The sequence below is a fragment of the Typopeltis vanoorti genome, chromosome 4 (assembly GCF_054136105.1).
Source record: "Typopeltis vanoorti isolate ZY-2024b chromosome 4, IOZ_Tvanoo_1.0, whole genome shotgun sequence".
In the NCBI taxonomy this organism is placed as follows: domain Eukaryota; kingdom Metazoa; phylum Arthropoda; class Arachnida; order Uropygi; family Thelyphonidae; genus Typopeltis; species Typopeltis vanoorti.
The window spans coordinates 62,756,254-62,772,558 of NC_143552.1; the positions used below are offsets into that span (position 1 = coordinate 62,756,254).

The window sequence follows — 16,305 nt, forward strand, 5'->3', positions numbered from 1 at the left end:
ACTGAATTTCATATCGAAAAGAAGAACATGTAAGAAAGGTTAAAAGCAAATAAAAGTAGAGCTCTCAGATGTGAACTGTAGACTAAAATACACAAACATTGAAGAAAAAATGAAAAGAGTTTGACAACAGGAACCAAATCTTGGTTATTCATTGGCAAATCTTGAAGAAAACATTGATTCAGCCAGAGAGGTATGTGGTGAGGTTGTCTGAAAGGACAGAAAAATCAGAACTCCATGGTGGACAAAGGAAGTTAAAGAGGCAGTGAAAGAGAAGAAGAAAGCATACCAAAAGTTCCTGGCAAATAAGTCAGCTTGTGCTATTAGAGAATATGAGACAAATGTAAGAAAACTAAACACTCTGTAAAACTAACTAAACAAAAGTCATGAGAGGACTTGGGTAAGAACATAGAAAATAATCAGGAAGTTGGCAAAATATTCTTGAGGTTGTTGAAGAAGCTCAGATATGGAGGAAAGTATGCTGTAAAAGGAATTAGAGATGATAAAGGTGACTAAAAACAGGAGAAAAAGATATCCTTGAAGTAGGGAGTAATTACTTCAAAATATTGCTAAATGAAACAAGCAGTGATGACAGCACAGTGGTAAAAAACACTGTGCTGTCATCATGCAGTCAGGAATACATATTCATACTTGCAGTAGAAAAAGCCATCAAAAGCCTGAAATGTGGAAAGGCAGCAGGAGTAGATGATATTCGACCAGAAACGCTCAAGTATAGAGGTTAAAAGACTTACAGTGGCTGCACTCATAGCTCAGAAGGCCTGGACAGAGGGACGAATTCCAAATGACTGGAGTAGAGTTCTCATAATACCCATATATATAAAAAGAGAAATAAAACTGAATGTGAGAATTACAGAGGTACTTCTCTACTGAGTGTTCCTGGTAAGATATATGCAAGTATACTGGATAAACTGTTGAGAAGGATTGTGGAAGAGAAGGTTGGCAAAGAACAATAGAAATGGTAAATCAGGATCAGATTTTCACTTTACAACAGATAGTTGAGAAATCATGGGAATATAACAAAGATCTGCATTTAAGTTTTGTAGATCTGGAAAAGGCATATGACAAGGTGCCATGAGAGAAGCTATTTGAAATGCTGCAGTTATATGATGTCAATGGGGCATTATATCAAGCAATATTTAGTCTTTATTTGAGTTGTAAGTCAGCAGTTAGAATTGAAGGAAGTACAGGAAGTTGGTTTAGTGTGGAATCTGGTGTCAGACAACGATGTATATTATCCCTTCTGTTATTCATTATCTAGATGGATCATATTATGAAAGAAAGCAGTATTAACCCTGATCAAAATCAGAGATGCTAATCTCAGCTCTTTATTTTATGAGGACGATGTTATACTTGTAAATAAATCTACTAGAAGTCTGCAAGATTCCCTGACTAAATTGAATAACTATTGTAATAGTATGGTATGAAGGTCGGAAATAACAAGACAAAGACAATGAAAATAGGCAAAAGCATTGAAAATATCAACTGTATTGTAAATGGAGAACCTATAGAACAACTAAAACATTTCAGTTACTTAGGCATGATTTTTAGTGAAGATGGTAAATTAAATATGGAAATAGACAACAGAATTCTCAAAGCTGGTATAGTAGGAAGTCAGATGAATCAATTTATATGGAATAAGAGAGAAATTAGTCAAAACACTATATTAGCTATATACAAGACAGTATTCAAGCCAATTTTAACTTATGGATCTAAGAGCTAAGTCAGAAGTAAAACACTTGACCAAAGACTACAGACTGCAGATACGAAAGTCCTGAAAAAGATTATGGGCATGAGTAAATGGCATCAATGGCAAATATCATTAAAAATTAGGATATTAAGGAAGAACTTGACATTGTCAGTATCCAGGAATGTGTCAGCAGAGCTAATCTTAGGTGGTATGGTCACTTAAATAGAATGGGTGAGGAAAAACTAGCAAAACAAGTGTTCTCTGCCAGGTTGGCAGGAAAACAACCACGATATAGGTGGATTAATATGGTAAAAAGTGCCTTAGAAGATAGAAATATAAGACCTGATAATGTCGGACTCTTTGCAGGTAACAGACTGATTTGGAGGAAACTTGTAGACAATAAGTTAGTAATGATGTAATTTTTCATGTAGTACTATCATATCCTGCATACCCCTTGAGGGTTATATCAGGAATTTGATGATGATGATGATATCATTTTAACACTCTCCTTTGCACTCTCTCCAATATATTAGAATCACAACAGAAACCAGGAGACCAGACCTGTACACAACAATCCAAGTCTTCTCAAGGCCTTGTAAAGAGGCAAAATGACATCCTTATCTTTGCATGTGAATGTTCATTTCAGCATTATAATCATCTTTTGAATTGTATTTGCAATCTTTTGTTACATGGCCCCTGAACTTCCTATCTACTAACACTCCGAGATCCCTAGCCTCATCAGTTTCTTCAAGCATAATCCCACCAATATAATATGACATTGGATATCTAATCATGCTGAAGTGAATGACTTTACATTTACTCACGTTGAACTGACAACCATTTTCCCATGCTCACAATTACAGCCTATTCAAATCATTCTGCAAGTACCGCATATCAGCAGCAAACATGGTAGCAAGATGGTCTACTACTAGGCACATTCCAAGAGGTTGCAGAACATGTTACATTCCAGTTTTACAGAGCACAAATTGGAAATATATGAAAGATATTGCGACCTATATGATAAAGATTCGTTTTCATCAGAAACAATTGATGCAGTACAGGAACTTATAGCAGCACTGTCTGTAAAAAAGAAGCCAACAATGGGCAGAGAAAATTAAAAACTTAGATATGAATCACACTAGCAGGAAAGCCTGGCTCTTACTCAAAAAAATATCTGGTGACCCCCACAACAGCAGCAACCAAAATTAATATAAATGCAAACCAAATTGCAACTCGGCTATCTCTGAATGGTAAACCCAGTACCAAAGGAAAAATATCTAAAGATTATATTAAAAAAGTAGGGATTCAGAAAATAATCTCTTCGAAGCACCATTTACTAAAGAGAAACTAGAAAATAACCTAAAAGCCTTAAAACCAGGAAAATCTGCTGGTATAGATGATGTCAGAAACGAGATACTAAGGAATCTGGGAGAAAAGACAACAGAGTGGTTGTTCGAATTTTTCAGCATTTGTTTGAAATTTGCTAAAATACCCAGATAAAATACTCGTAATCCTAAACTGTACAACTACACATTATTGTCTGAAACAATGCGAGTTCTATGGTAATTTTCTTGATTTTACGAGATGAAAACTAAAGTTTCTGGGAGCAAAAACTCACTTGCTCTTGCCAGAGATCTACTAACTCGGGAACCGGTCTAAAATAGACTTAAAAAAAAGTGTTCTTCTAGTGAATGACTGGAAGCAAACTTAGAATGATCACTCCTTGAGAGATGTAGCGTTATAGATGCAAACTAAATCAGGCAGTAATTTGGCTGAAAAATGTAATGGTATGCATAGTTAAGTGAGAATCTCTAAATAAAAGCACCTGTTGCTACGTCGAATCTGTATGCCTGTTCCATAAACTTATTTCTCAATTCTGATAGAACTGATTGTTTTTATTTTAATTTGGAATCCATCCCAAAGAAAATGAACCATCTCAAATATCTTTTAGTTAAATGATTGCAGGGACACAACATTTCAAAATTATATATAACCTATCTAGCTGGATAGAATTTTATAAAAATATGGTTTTATGATATGTATAATACGCTCACAGATGCGAGACCCTTCGACACTTCTGCATATTCAGAAGAAGGAGAATCCATTCTGATATTAGGGTAATCGATGCATTTCGTGGCATGAGTGTTTATTATTATACATTGGAAAATTAGCTTTTCTTTTATAAAAATCCTATATTGTCATACAAGCAAAATAGCTAACACTTTAAGAAAAAGTGTTAACTATTTTGCTTGTACAACAGTTGGAAAATTTATGTATAAAGCACATGATATTTCGAGTTGGTGACCAATTCATACATCCTTTATTTCTTTCTCCCCTTCAGCATGAATTGACTATTCCTGGCACACTGCCAGACTCAGTTCTATGAAATGTGGGCATACTGTACCAAATGGCTCATTAAGACTAAAATCCACTCTTTGGTTAAGCAGAAGAAAAAGATCGATGAAGTGTGCCAGAACATGTCTCGGTACTTTATTTCCGATTCCAATCAGATTATTAAATGGGTTTTCCAAATACCTAAGCATGTATCCTATTCATTTTGTCTGCCCATCATTCTTTCCAGCTAGGAACATAGACTTTTAACCTTCCATGTCAAGGAAATAGAGAGTAAAACTCGCAGTGTGACAGATTATAATGCCAGCGTTTACAATTTAGATCCATCAGTTAGTGACAGTTGTCTGATGATCTCTTTCTTCTGAAAATCACGGTGCTTCTTAATATCTTCATTTATATTATTATTATCAGCGACCCATCTATGGAGGCCACATGTAACTCACACCAAATATCATACCTTTCTTTCAGTTCTTTCGAATTGCTATCACTCACGATCTTCGTTAGCAAACCATTCCGATCACGCCCCATTCTGTGAGAAAAATGTAGCTCTGTCCTCTTTCTTATTCTAACTATCCATAAAAACGAAAAATTCCATCTATTTTTTTTCTGTATGACCTTTCTAGAAGATAAGAGGTCTCTATCAATAACCCCTTTTTGTCTTTTACTGAGCAGCTACTCCACAAATTTTCAATCTGTCCTCTACATTCCTTAATCTTGGAATCATCATGATTTTAGAATGCAGCTTATGAAGAGAGTTTGATAATTTAACTCGCTTTTGCATCTGCGTCACCTCGGAAACTGAGAACTGATCTGGGGGTTTGAAAGGTCTTTTAAAGAGGCAAAATGACTTCTTTATCCTTATATGCTAATGTCAGTTTCACCATTGCAGTTATCCTATGAGTTGTACTTGAAATTTTGCTATATGGCAACTGAACTTTAACTTGCTATCTACTAAAACTCCAAGATCCCTAGACTCATCAGTTTGTTCTATTGTGATGCTACCAATGTAGTATGCCATTGAATATGCCATAAGACCAAAGTTTATAACTTTACATTTAATAATATTGAACTGATAACCACTTTCACATGCCTACAATGTCAACCTATTTATATCATTCTACAAGAGTACCCTTGTCAGTGGCATTCACGATTACTACCCGCAGTATCTTTGCATCATCAGTAAACAGCTGTATGTCAACCGTCAAAACTTCCCGGTGTCATTAATGTAAAGATTGAATAAAAATGGACCAAGGACTGATCCTAGTGGTGTTCAACTGGTTATCTTAAATTTTTGAGACTCGCGTCGATCACCCCCAAATACTACTTTTTGATATCTGTCAGTCAGTCATCTCACTCAGTACTTGTGTGCATATTTTGCTAAGAGCAAAATGTCTTCCACCCACAGTGTATCCACATTCAGTAGTGATTTTCGCATTCATTCTTTTCTTTACTACGTAAGGATAGAATTTTTTGGTTTGACTTCAACATGCCATTTTCTTCTCATGCTCAGATTTATCGAACTATACAATATTTGTAACTCTTCTTTCTGTATCTTTTTTTTTTCAGAATCTCTTGCCCAATGAGATTGCATATACATTTCCCCCTTCCCTATTTATTCTTTGAACTCTACGGACATATACCGATATTGTTAGGTTAAATATTTTTAGTACTTCCCACGCATAGTTGATGCCATTCTCATCTAGTAACACACTCCGTGGGACTGAATCTATTATTCTCTGAAGTTAATCATAATTGCTGCTTTGTAGATCAGTATGTAATTTTTTTTTGAATGGAATATACTTTGCCACTTCCCAGGTCTGTATTGCATAGTCAGAGGAGCTTTCAGTTAAACAGATGACTGTTTAGCCTCTTGCTAGTGGTAGTGACTGTGCAGTACACACCTGGAAAGTGGCAAAGTATAGACCTCGAGTTCTTTCTACCATGTGTTTCTGGAGGAAGTTGTCTCATAACAGGTGAACATATTCAGCTTCATTCTTCTCATGTGATTTCACCGCTACTCAGTATTTGAATAATTAAAGCCATTCAGGTACTCGTTTTCAGCAAAAATGGTGGCTGACTCCTGATCTAGGATGACGACGCCGTGAACTTCACGAATTACTCAAATTCATATGTATTCTTGAAGATCTACGAAGTTTGGTTTGTGAGAGAAAAGCAGCGCATTCAGTGAACATCAACCCTTAGGTCCCAGTTTTCAATACTGGGATATTTCGATACTCGATGAGGAAAAAAAAAAATACAAAAAAACCTAACAGCAGGTAAAATTTTATTGGCAAATTATCAAATAATTCATCTTCAGCTTTCTGAATTTTTTGGCATGAAGGGCATGTATAAGATTTAACAAGTTATTTCATTTTTGAATTCAATAGGATGATTTTAATTGCAAAGTTAGGCAAATAAAAGTATATATCCACAATATGTATGCCACTAGGTAAGAAATGGTCAATTATCAATAATTATTTTTATAATTATTTCGTTATTGCATTTTTATGTAATAGTATCATTCATTTTACAGCAGTTGAACTTTGAGCTTTGGCATATATATTATTATTATGGGGTCATAGCAGAAGTGTTCACGTCGCCACCCGTGTTGGCTTCTTTACAACCCATGAATTCTGCTACCAAGGATCTACAGTATAGTGCAATACAGTCTTCTATAGTTTTCTACAGTTTTATAGTGTGACTAGCATCTTCTTTATCAAAGACACAATGACAAGAACTCAACAGCCCTTATGGAAATCAACACTAATAATCATCTCACACAGAGAGTTTCTCCTCTGTAAAAGAAGATCTTATTGCAAAAATTATAAAGAATAAAAATGTGATATTTTATGTCTACAGGAGACACACAAAGGACCTCAACAAGTCAGACCTAAAATGCTGGAATGAAGCTCATAAAAGAAATACCACATGAAAAGTATGGAAGTGTTTTCTTCACTCGGCAGATGCTTCAGGTTACAGGATGCCTAATCACAAACCAAAATAACATAAAAATCTTTGGAATAGATCTGGATAACATCAGTGTTTTCTCAGTGTATCAACCACTTAATATAACCTTTGCTTTTGAAATATCCCAATACTTGACAAAAAGGAAATCTGCAATTATTATAGGCAACTTTAACCGTCATAGCACACAAGTGGGGTTATAGTGAAACAAATGAGGATGGAGAGTTAGTTGAGAAATGGAGAGTTAGTGGGCTGAAAGTAATCAAATGAATCTTATACACTATCCTAAACAGCCATCATCATTTAACAGTGGAAGATGGAAAATAGGTTATAACCCAGACCTTGGATTTGTTAGTAATAGAATAGCTAATCTGTGCACTAGACAGGTACTCAAGTTCACAACATAGACCAATAATACTGCAAGTTTTCCCACTAGAAGACGCTTTAATTTTAAAAAAGCTAACTGGGAACAGTTCTCAAGAGAATTAGACATAAACCTGACCAACATTTCAACTAGACCAGAAAATTATGGAAAATTCATCGAAGCTATTAGACGGTCTGCTACCAGGCACATCCCAAGAGGTCGTAGAACATGTTACATTCCAGGTTTTACAGAGCACAACATGGAAATATAGAAGATATTGTGACCTATATGATAAAGATTCGTTTTCATCAGAAGCAATTGATGTAGGAGAGGAACTTATAGCAGCACTGTCTGAAAAAAGAAGTCAACAATGGGCAGAGAAAATTAAAAGCTCAGACATGAAACACATTAGCAGGAAAGCCTGGCTCTTACTCAAAAAATTATCTGGTGACCCCCCCCCCCCCACAACAGCAGCAACCGAAATTAATATAAATGCAAACCAAATTGCAACTCAGCTATCTCTGAATGGTAAACCCAGTACCAAAGGAAACATACCTAAAGATTATATTAAAAAAGTAGGGATTCAGAAAATAATCTCTTTGAAGCACCATTTCTAAAGAGGAACTAGAAAATAACCTAAAAGCCTTAAAACCAGGAAAAGCTGCTGGTATAGATGATACAGAAACGAGATACTAAGGAATCTGGGAGAAAAGGCAACAGAGTGCTTGTTAGAATTTTTAACATTTGTTGGAAATTTGCTAAAATACCCACCATATGGAGGCAAACGAAAGTAATACCTATCCTGAAACCGGGTAAACTTTCTGAGGATCTAAAGTATCCAAAGTGTTGTGCATAGGAGAGCTACAAGCCTATAGCTCTTCTATGCACAACACTGAAGCTGTGTGAGAGGTTAATCTTGAACAGACTAAGTCCAGAAATAGAGAAAGTACTGATAAAAGAACAGGCAGGATTTAGACCAAGAAAATCATGCATTGGACAAGTATGAAACTTAGCACAGTTTAATGAGGATGGCTTTAAAAGGGAGTTAGCAACAGGAGCTATATTTATAGATTTGACAGCAGCCTATGAGAGACTAAAGCATAGAAAGCTTATAATCAAAATATACAGAATGACAAACAGCTATTGGTTAGTGAAGATATTTAGGTCACTGCTGTTCAGCAGGAGATTCTTTGTTGATTTTCAAGGAAAAAAAAGAGCAGACGGCATATCCAGAAAAATGGTCTACCTCAAGGGAGTGTGCTATCTCCCCTCCTCTTCAATATATATACTAATGACCAACCTATAAACTCACGGTCAAGAACCTTCTTATATATGCAGATGACCGGGCAATAGCTTATCAAGCAAAATCCTTTGATGACATTGAGAAGCAGCTCACACAAGAACTGCTTCTCAATGTTACAGTTTACCATAAGGAAAACCAACTGAAACCAAATCCCAGTAAAACCCAAATGTGTCTTTTCCATCTCAATAATAGGGAGGTGAGGAGAGAGTTGAATATAGAATAGAATGGCATGAAACTGGTCAATTATCCAAATCCAACTTACCTAGGTGTTACACTAGATAGGACCCTAAATTATAAGCAACACATAGAGAAGACAGCAGCTAAAACTCAAACACAATAATATTCTGTGCCGGTTAGCATCATCTCGGTGGGATGCAAATCAACAAGTACTGCACACCTCTGCTTTTCGACAGCCGAATATGCTAGCCCTGTTTGGGAAAGATCATCACATGTCAAAATTATTGATAAGGTTCTTAATGAAACATGTTGGCACATTACCGGCTGCCTTAAGCCTACAAAAATTGACCATCTATACTCACTGTCTGGTATTGCACCTCCTCACATCAGAAGGACTACACAGAGTAGATATGAGTGGAAACAACAACTAAATGATGAACAGCATCCTTTGTATGGACATGTTGCAGTACATAAGAGGCTAAGGTCAAGGAAAAGTTTTATTCACTCAGTGGAACTGTTGGTTGATTCCATAAAAGCTACGAGTTAACAATGTGCCAAGAACAATCTCCAGAGGCTCTTAACTTAAACAAATCTCTTCCTTCTGGCTTACATCTTGACTGGCAAAGATGGAAGACATTGAATAGACTTCGTTCTGGAATGGGCATATCAAAGCAGAATATGGCCAGGTGGGGCTGCACAGGCAATGACAAATGCTCATGTGGTGAAACAGAAACCATGGATCATCTTCTGCAATGCTGCTTAATATACATTAATAATATATGTACCCGAGAAGATTTAATGCTGTGTAATGAAACAGCTTTAAAGCATATTAGTCACTGGATGAGTGAAATTTGACATTTAATGTTTTTACTTAATATTTCATGCAAGTGGCATTTTTGTCTTTTAATGTATGCTTTTAATCCCAATTCTTTTAATGTCTATTTCTTTAAATGCATGCATTTAATCATTTATATGCATGCTCTTACATTTTCTGTAGTTCACACACAAAATAAATAAATAAATAAGCAGCAAATAGCTGTATGTCGCTTGTCAAATCATTCCCAATATCATTAATGTACAGATTGAACAACAGTTGACCAAGCACTGATCCTTGTGGAAAAACTGGTTATTTTTTTTAATATTTTTTTTTTATTTTTTTTAAATCTTTGTACTGGTTATGGGCAGTACTATCCTTACATCACGTCCAGACATCTCAGTATGCGCTTAATCATTTATATGCATGCTCTTACATTTTCTGTGTTCACACACAAAATAAATAAATAAATAAGCAGCAAATAGCTGTATGTCGCTTGTCAAATCATTCCCAATATCATTAATGTACAGATTGAACAACAGTTGACCAAGCACTGATCCTTGTGGAAAAACCACTGGTTATTTTTTTAAATATTTTTTTTTTTTTTAAATCTTTGTACTGGTTATGGGCGGTACTATCCTTACATCACGTCCAGACATCTCGGCCAGACTTGATATAGGCCTAAGCCTTTACAAGTGTTTACCCTATGACTGTTCTAGTTATCATTGTAGTCATTCTCTGGTGGCAACGCCATACCACCAGTATGCCCTGTAGGGCCCCTCAATGAAAGAACTTTTATCTCCTTCTGCATAAGCCCAAGCCGTTTTAAGTCCTTATAGCTATCTGTGCTCCATACACCATGTAAAGAGATGGTGGCGCTGGTAAACCTCGGAGGTGCCCAATGCTCCTCCTGCATCTTACTAACTAGATCTTGGTTATTCTTATAATAGTTTACCTTATTATTATGGCTATAGGCTAGTGGGCACCCTGTTCCCACCACCTGGGCATCAACTACCCAAACGCCACCATCTATTTTAATCACTAAGTCTGGCGTACGTAAATCCCCAGAGGTCCTATAATGTGGTTCCACCCGGTCTCCCAAACTTTGTTCTTAAAGTGCATGTTCAGAATAGAGACCATGGAGTCATGCCTCCACATGCAGACACCATGGGTGCAGAAGCAACACTGGACTATATGAGACAATGTCTCACTGTAGTGGCAGCTAGCCCTACAGTTTGAGTTGTCACTACCCTCATCGAGCTGTGCGGGCTCGAGTGGGCAGGGCATTGATCCTCGTCCTGTTAAGGTTTATACTCGAACTGAGGGAGGAGTCTGGTGCAATCCCTTATCCAATCATGCTGTGGAGGCACCAGATATAACTCTTTTAAAGGAGTACCATATACAGAACAGTACAGCAGAGATGCCCATCTCTTGTTTTCTGTTGGTGCTGACTCAATTAAGGTACCTTAATAATGAGACCAGCCATTAGCTCGCCTAAAGTCTTCTTGTATTAATGGGTTATAGAAAGCCTCTGTGCAGATAGGGAAAGAAGATAGTTCTAACTTCACAATTCTGGACAGCCACAGGCGTGGGATCAGCCATCTAAGTGACAGAACCCCTGAGCCTGCCATCCTTCACCCTCGTGCGAAAATATGCAGTAGGGGTGTCAGGTGGCAGTCAGAGCCATGATCTCACAGCTGAACGGATAGTCCTGTCCATATGAGACAGTACCGAAATATATGTCCTACCAAGCACAAACTTGTGGTAAAAGCGAGGTAGGAGATAGTGGGAAAGGAGAAACAGTCTTTGCTGGGGATTGAGAGGAGCTTTCCTCAAAGAAGCGATCCCAGCTTCTAGGATAAAAGGGACAGAAGACTTTCCCTTTGGGGTGAACATGATACTGAGGTATCTCCACTCTTCCAGGATGGTCAAAGCATGCAAAGGCCTCCCGTGCAGGGAAAACTCTATAGTCTTGACCTTAAGCTTCTTGTCATGATCAGAGGGGACAAGAGCTAAAGAGCAGGACTTCTCTACATTAATAGAAAAGCCTCGAATAGAGAAAAAGTCAAATGATCCAAAAAGTCTCCTGTCCAGTCGAGGAGTTCCTACAAGCCTACCTTAATAGAGGCTACGAGAATAAGATAGTCCGCAAAGGCCATACCATTAAAGGAAGAAGTGCCTAGAGAGTAGCCTATATGGCTAGGAAGCGTGAAGAAACTCATCTATGATGCAGTTAAAGAAAAGGACAGATAGAGGATCACCCTGGCGAACACCCCAACACTGCAGGAATAGAAATTGCATGGGACTCTGTAGTCATAGTGATGAAGCTACCCAAGCATAGCTCCATAACATAGGAAAGAAAGGGTTCTGGACATCCAGCAATAGACAGCGCTCAAAGGAGAGCAGGAAGGGAGATGCTATCAAAGGCCTTTTGGAGGTCCAGCGATGCCATATATAGAGGCTTAAGGTGGCGGCAGGAATCAGAAAGAAGATATATATTCTCGGCACAGCCATCCGAAAGGACAAAAGCTCTCTGTCTATAATCATTCTGTATATGTTGCTGAAGTCATTTAACTAATATTTTATGAGAGAGTCTAAGTCACAGGGGAGATGGTAATAGGTCTAAAGTCTGATGCATGGCTTAAATCTTGCAGACTCACATCCCTCATATACCACTTTTTGATATCTATCAGTCAGCCATGCTCTTATCCATGCTAATATTCTATAATCCAAACCCATATCCTTCAATTTATGCAACAGTCTACCATGCTGTATTCTGTCAAAAGCCTTAGCAAAATCCAGAAGTGTTGTGATGTATCCATTCCCCTTGTCTAGTTCAATAGTAACATTGTTATAGAATGTGAGCAAATTGCTAAAACATGACCTTCCCTTAGTAAACCCATGTTGCTCATTGCAAAGTAGAGATTCACTGTCAACCCATTTCTGAATGTAAGCCCTAACTAATTTTTCCAAAATCTTCACCACTCCTGAGATATTAATCGATAGTTGGACACATTGATCTTTCCACCACCCTTGTGCAATGGAATTATCATACATTCTTGCCACTCCTGTATAATTTTCCCTGTTCTGAAACTCATATTAAACAGCCTGGTCAAAGATAGCCAGTTCACTTGAACACTCTTTTAGCATCCATGCTGATATCCCATCAGTTCCTATTGCAGAATTCTTATTCAGTTTGTGCAACAGCTCTAGTAGTTAATCTTCATCAATACGAGTTTCCTCCTACAGTGAAGAGGTTCAATGTTGCATATGACCAGGCTAAAGGTTCAATGTTGCATATGACCAGTCATAATTCAACTAATGAGCAGCCATTTTGCTAAAAGCAAAATGGCTGCTCATTAGTTGAATAATGACTTCTGCATCAGTCACCCACATACCATATTCATTCTTTTTTTTACTTGCAGCATATCAATAGAATTGTTGTGGGTTGTTTTTAGCATGCAGAGCTAGTTTCTTTTCATACTCAGACTTTGCTTTCTGTACAACAGATGTGACTATTCAGCTTGCTGCTAGTAATTTTCTTAATGCACATCATCCTTATGCACACAGTATTCCTTCCACATCATCCTTTTCTTACGAATCACTTGCTTAAAAAGATTACACACATAAATAAAAAATAACTTCTGTTATTTTTTTATCTATATATATATATATATATATATATATATATATATAAATAAAAAATAACAGAAGCTAAGACACCTTACATTTATATAATCAGATATTAATTCCATAAATAAAAGGTACATTTTTTTTAACAGATCAAGGTTATTATTGTCTTTGGGAAGACAGCATGAGGAGGTTCCAAAAGAGGAACACGGAACAAAAGAGAAATCAGTTTCACAGATATGAAGCTAGATAATAAATGAATGGTGATCAGAAGCTGCATGTAGTTATCTTAGAGAGGGGGGGGGATGAAGGAAAGGTGGTGGCAGGATTAATGTCCATGAAAATGTAGAAAAAGCATGAAAATCTAAACATTAATTCACCCTATCCTTTACAATGCTATTTTGGTATATGGAACATATGAATAATTTAAGACACTGGAGGGAAAAAATTATTGAAATAGTTCCTTAACAGAAACAGAAATTAACAGAAATCTAAGACACTGTACAACAACCCTGTTTACCCATTTGTTAATAGTTATACTGATAATTAAAACATTTAATATTCAAGATTGAAATAGTATTTAATTTTTAACTACATGGAAAAGATAAAGGACGATCTCACTTACTTTTGAGTATATTTCTTTGTTCTAATTCTTCTGCAGTTGGCCGTAAACTTAACCGCCTATAAAAATTTGATGAAATAAAAACTATTTATTAAATTAAAACTCACACAAAGTTAAATCATTTGATTTGAGAAATAACAGGCAATAAAGAAAAAAGTTTATGTTGTGTTAGCTTATATGTTTTGAATATTATTGTGTACAGATGTGAACTTTTAAATATGTCAAAAAAATTAAATGTTAAAAGAAAAGATAATTTTAAAAAATTGCTCCATTAAACAGAGTATGACATGAAATTCTCATTTCAAAATTTGCTATTGTGACACTGCAAACTAGTAAAATTGCAAACAATAATTCACAACCCCACAAGGAATTCAGAATTACCACTTGCAATTTTATCTACATGTTGCAAAACCTATAGATATTTTATTTTTACATAATCTGGAAATCAAATGGCAGGGTTATCATATTATGTAAAAATGTGTGGTGGTCTCATACCACCATCATCATAAGCCATTTTCTGTCCACTACTGGATGAAGGTCTCTCCAAAATCCTCCATTCTGAAATATCTTGAGACTTTTCTATGCTACTATTTCCAGACATTTTTAATCTCATCCTCCCACTATCTCTTTGGTCTTCTTGTCTTTCTTTCCATTTCTGAAATACCATTCAGATATGAACTTTGTCCATTTTTGAGTGTTACTTCTTGTAATATGACCTGCCAATTGTCATTTGGATTTTTTAATGGATGTTACAATGGCTCTCAATTATTTCTGAATAGTCCTGAACTAGTTGGTTAATTTTTTAGTCAAAGTCCTTGTTTCACTTCCATGATTGCTGGTATCTCCTTTGAATGCTTCATGGTGTTTCCATAGGGCTACCCAACTATGTTGAATTCTTCATATTTCTTCTTCACAACCTCTCTCTCTCTCTCTTCTGTGATCATCTACCCTAAGTAAAACAGGAAGTTACTGTATCAATTACCCAGTGGTTTCATACAGAATGGTTTTTTTATTTATATATCCATACATTTTATACATTTATTTATTTATTTATGGTCTCACACCAGGCAATGAAATTCATCTCCAATTTAAGGACATTCACAAATATATACTACTGCTCCTCCAACCATGCTGGCAAATAAGTATATCGGCATTTTATAGATTCACCTGAAATACAATATATCAACACAATTTTTATTCCTGGAAAACTGGGGGATTCAGAATTATCGTTTACAATTTACCCACACCTATTCATTACATTTTAAGCCCATATTCAAATTCAGCATGTTGAAATTAATCATGTTCACTGAATCAAAAACAAAAATTTGTTAATTATTTGAACTGGTTATGAACTGATTTGAATACAATTATATACAGCATGTTAACTGGAATATTTGGTCATTATCTCTTATTACATACACAATTTTTTCCTCGTTATATCAGACTTACTAACACATTAATGCCATATTTGATTTAATTCAAAAAATTTTTTACTGGCCAGCAGAATTTAAAACAGGTAAAGTCACCATATCCTTTCAGCTTCTCAAATGATTACAGCCAGAAATGATTTGCATCATAGTGGATGGAATAAGTTTTCCTAGTTACTATCAAAATATTCACATTACTTTTGAAGAATCATAATGTACAAACAAGTTCATTCATTAAAATTATCAGAATAAGCATGTATTCATCTGATAATCTGGCCAGTCTAGACACTTTTCATTATATACGATATGTACATTATCTACCAATAATTGTCCAGATATCCCTGTTATATGAAGTTATGGAACATTCCAGGTTTGGTAATAACATAAAAACCAGTATACAGATAGTAGGAAGTAGTATTTCATCATAACAGTTGACTACAGGTGGTATGGCAATATGACATGAACTCAGTGACTTCAAGAGAGGTGTCATCATGGGATGTCACATTGGTGGCATGTCCATACGTACCATTACCACTCAACTGGACCATCCAAAATCAACAAGTGGAAATGTGATCAACAAATTGAGATGTTCTGGCATCACTAGTGGAGGAAAACACACAGGGGATGCCGGCAAATATGACTGACAGGGACAGGAGGGTGTTAAAATGAATGACACACAAAAACCAGCTAGAATTGGCACAGACCATCCGTGATGAGTTCCAGAGCACCAGTAGCACCATGGTAAGCACTGATACTGTATGAGAAGAACTCCATTTACTGGGTTTCCACAGAAGAGCAGCTGCATGCAAGCTGAACATCACAACAACGAACAAGGCCACTCGTCTAATGCAAAGAGCATGTGAACTAAACAATTGACCAGTGGAAAACGGTACTCTGGAGCGATGAATCGAGGTTCACCTGTTTTCAGTCTAATGGCAGGAGGTGGA

The 16,305-nt window shown here is 36.3% G+C and overlaps 1 protein-coding gene across 4 annotated transcripts in view; it reads right to left on the bottom strand.

Annotated features, from left to right (window-relative positions):
- LOC150107363 (phosphatase and actin regulator 2-like) overlaps nt 1-16,305 on the bottom strand; it is a 412,176-nt gene that overhangs the window by 161,647 nt on the left and 234,224 nt on the right. For all 4 annotated transcript variants that reach the window (XR_016548240.1, XM_090391839.1, XM_090391838.1 and 1 more), the window contains one exon: nt 13,935-13,990. Coding sequence is in view for 3 of the 4 variants with exons in the window: in XM_090391839.1 (XP_090247965.1) it covers nt 13,935-13,990 (56 nt within the window). In the remaining variant the exon portion in view is untranslated. The remainder of the gene's footprint in view (nt 1-13,934; nt 13,991-16,305) is intronic.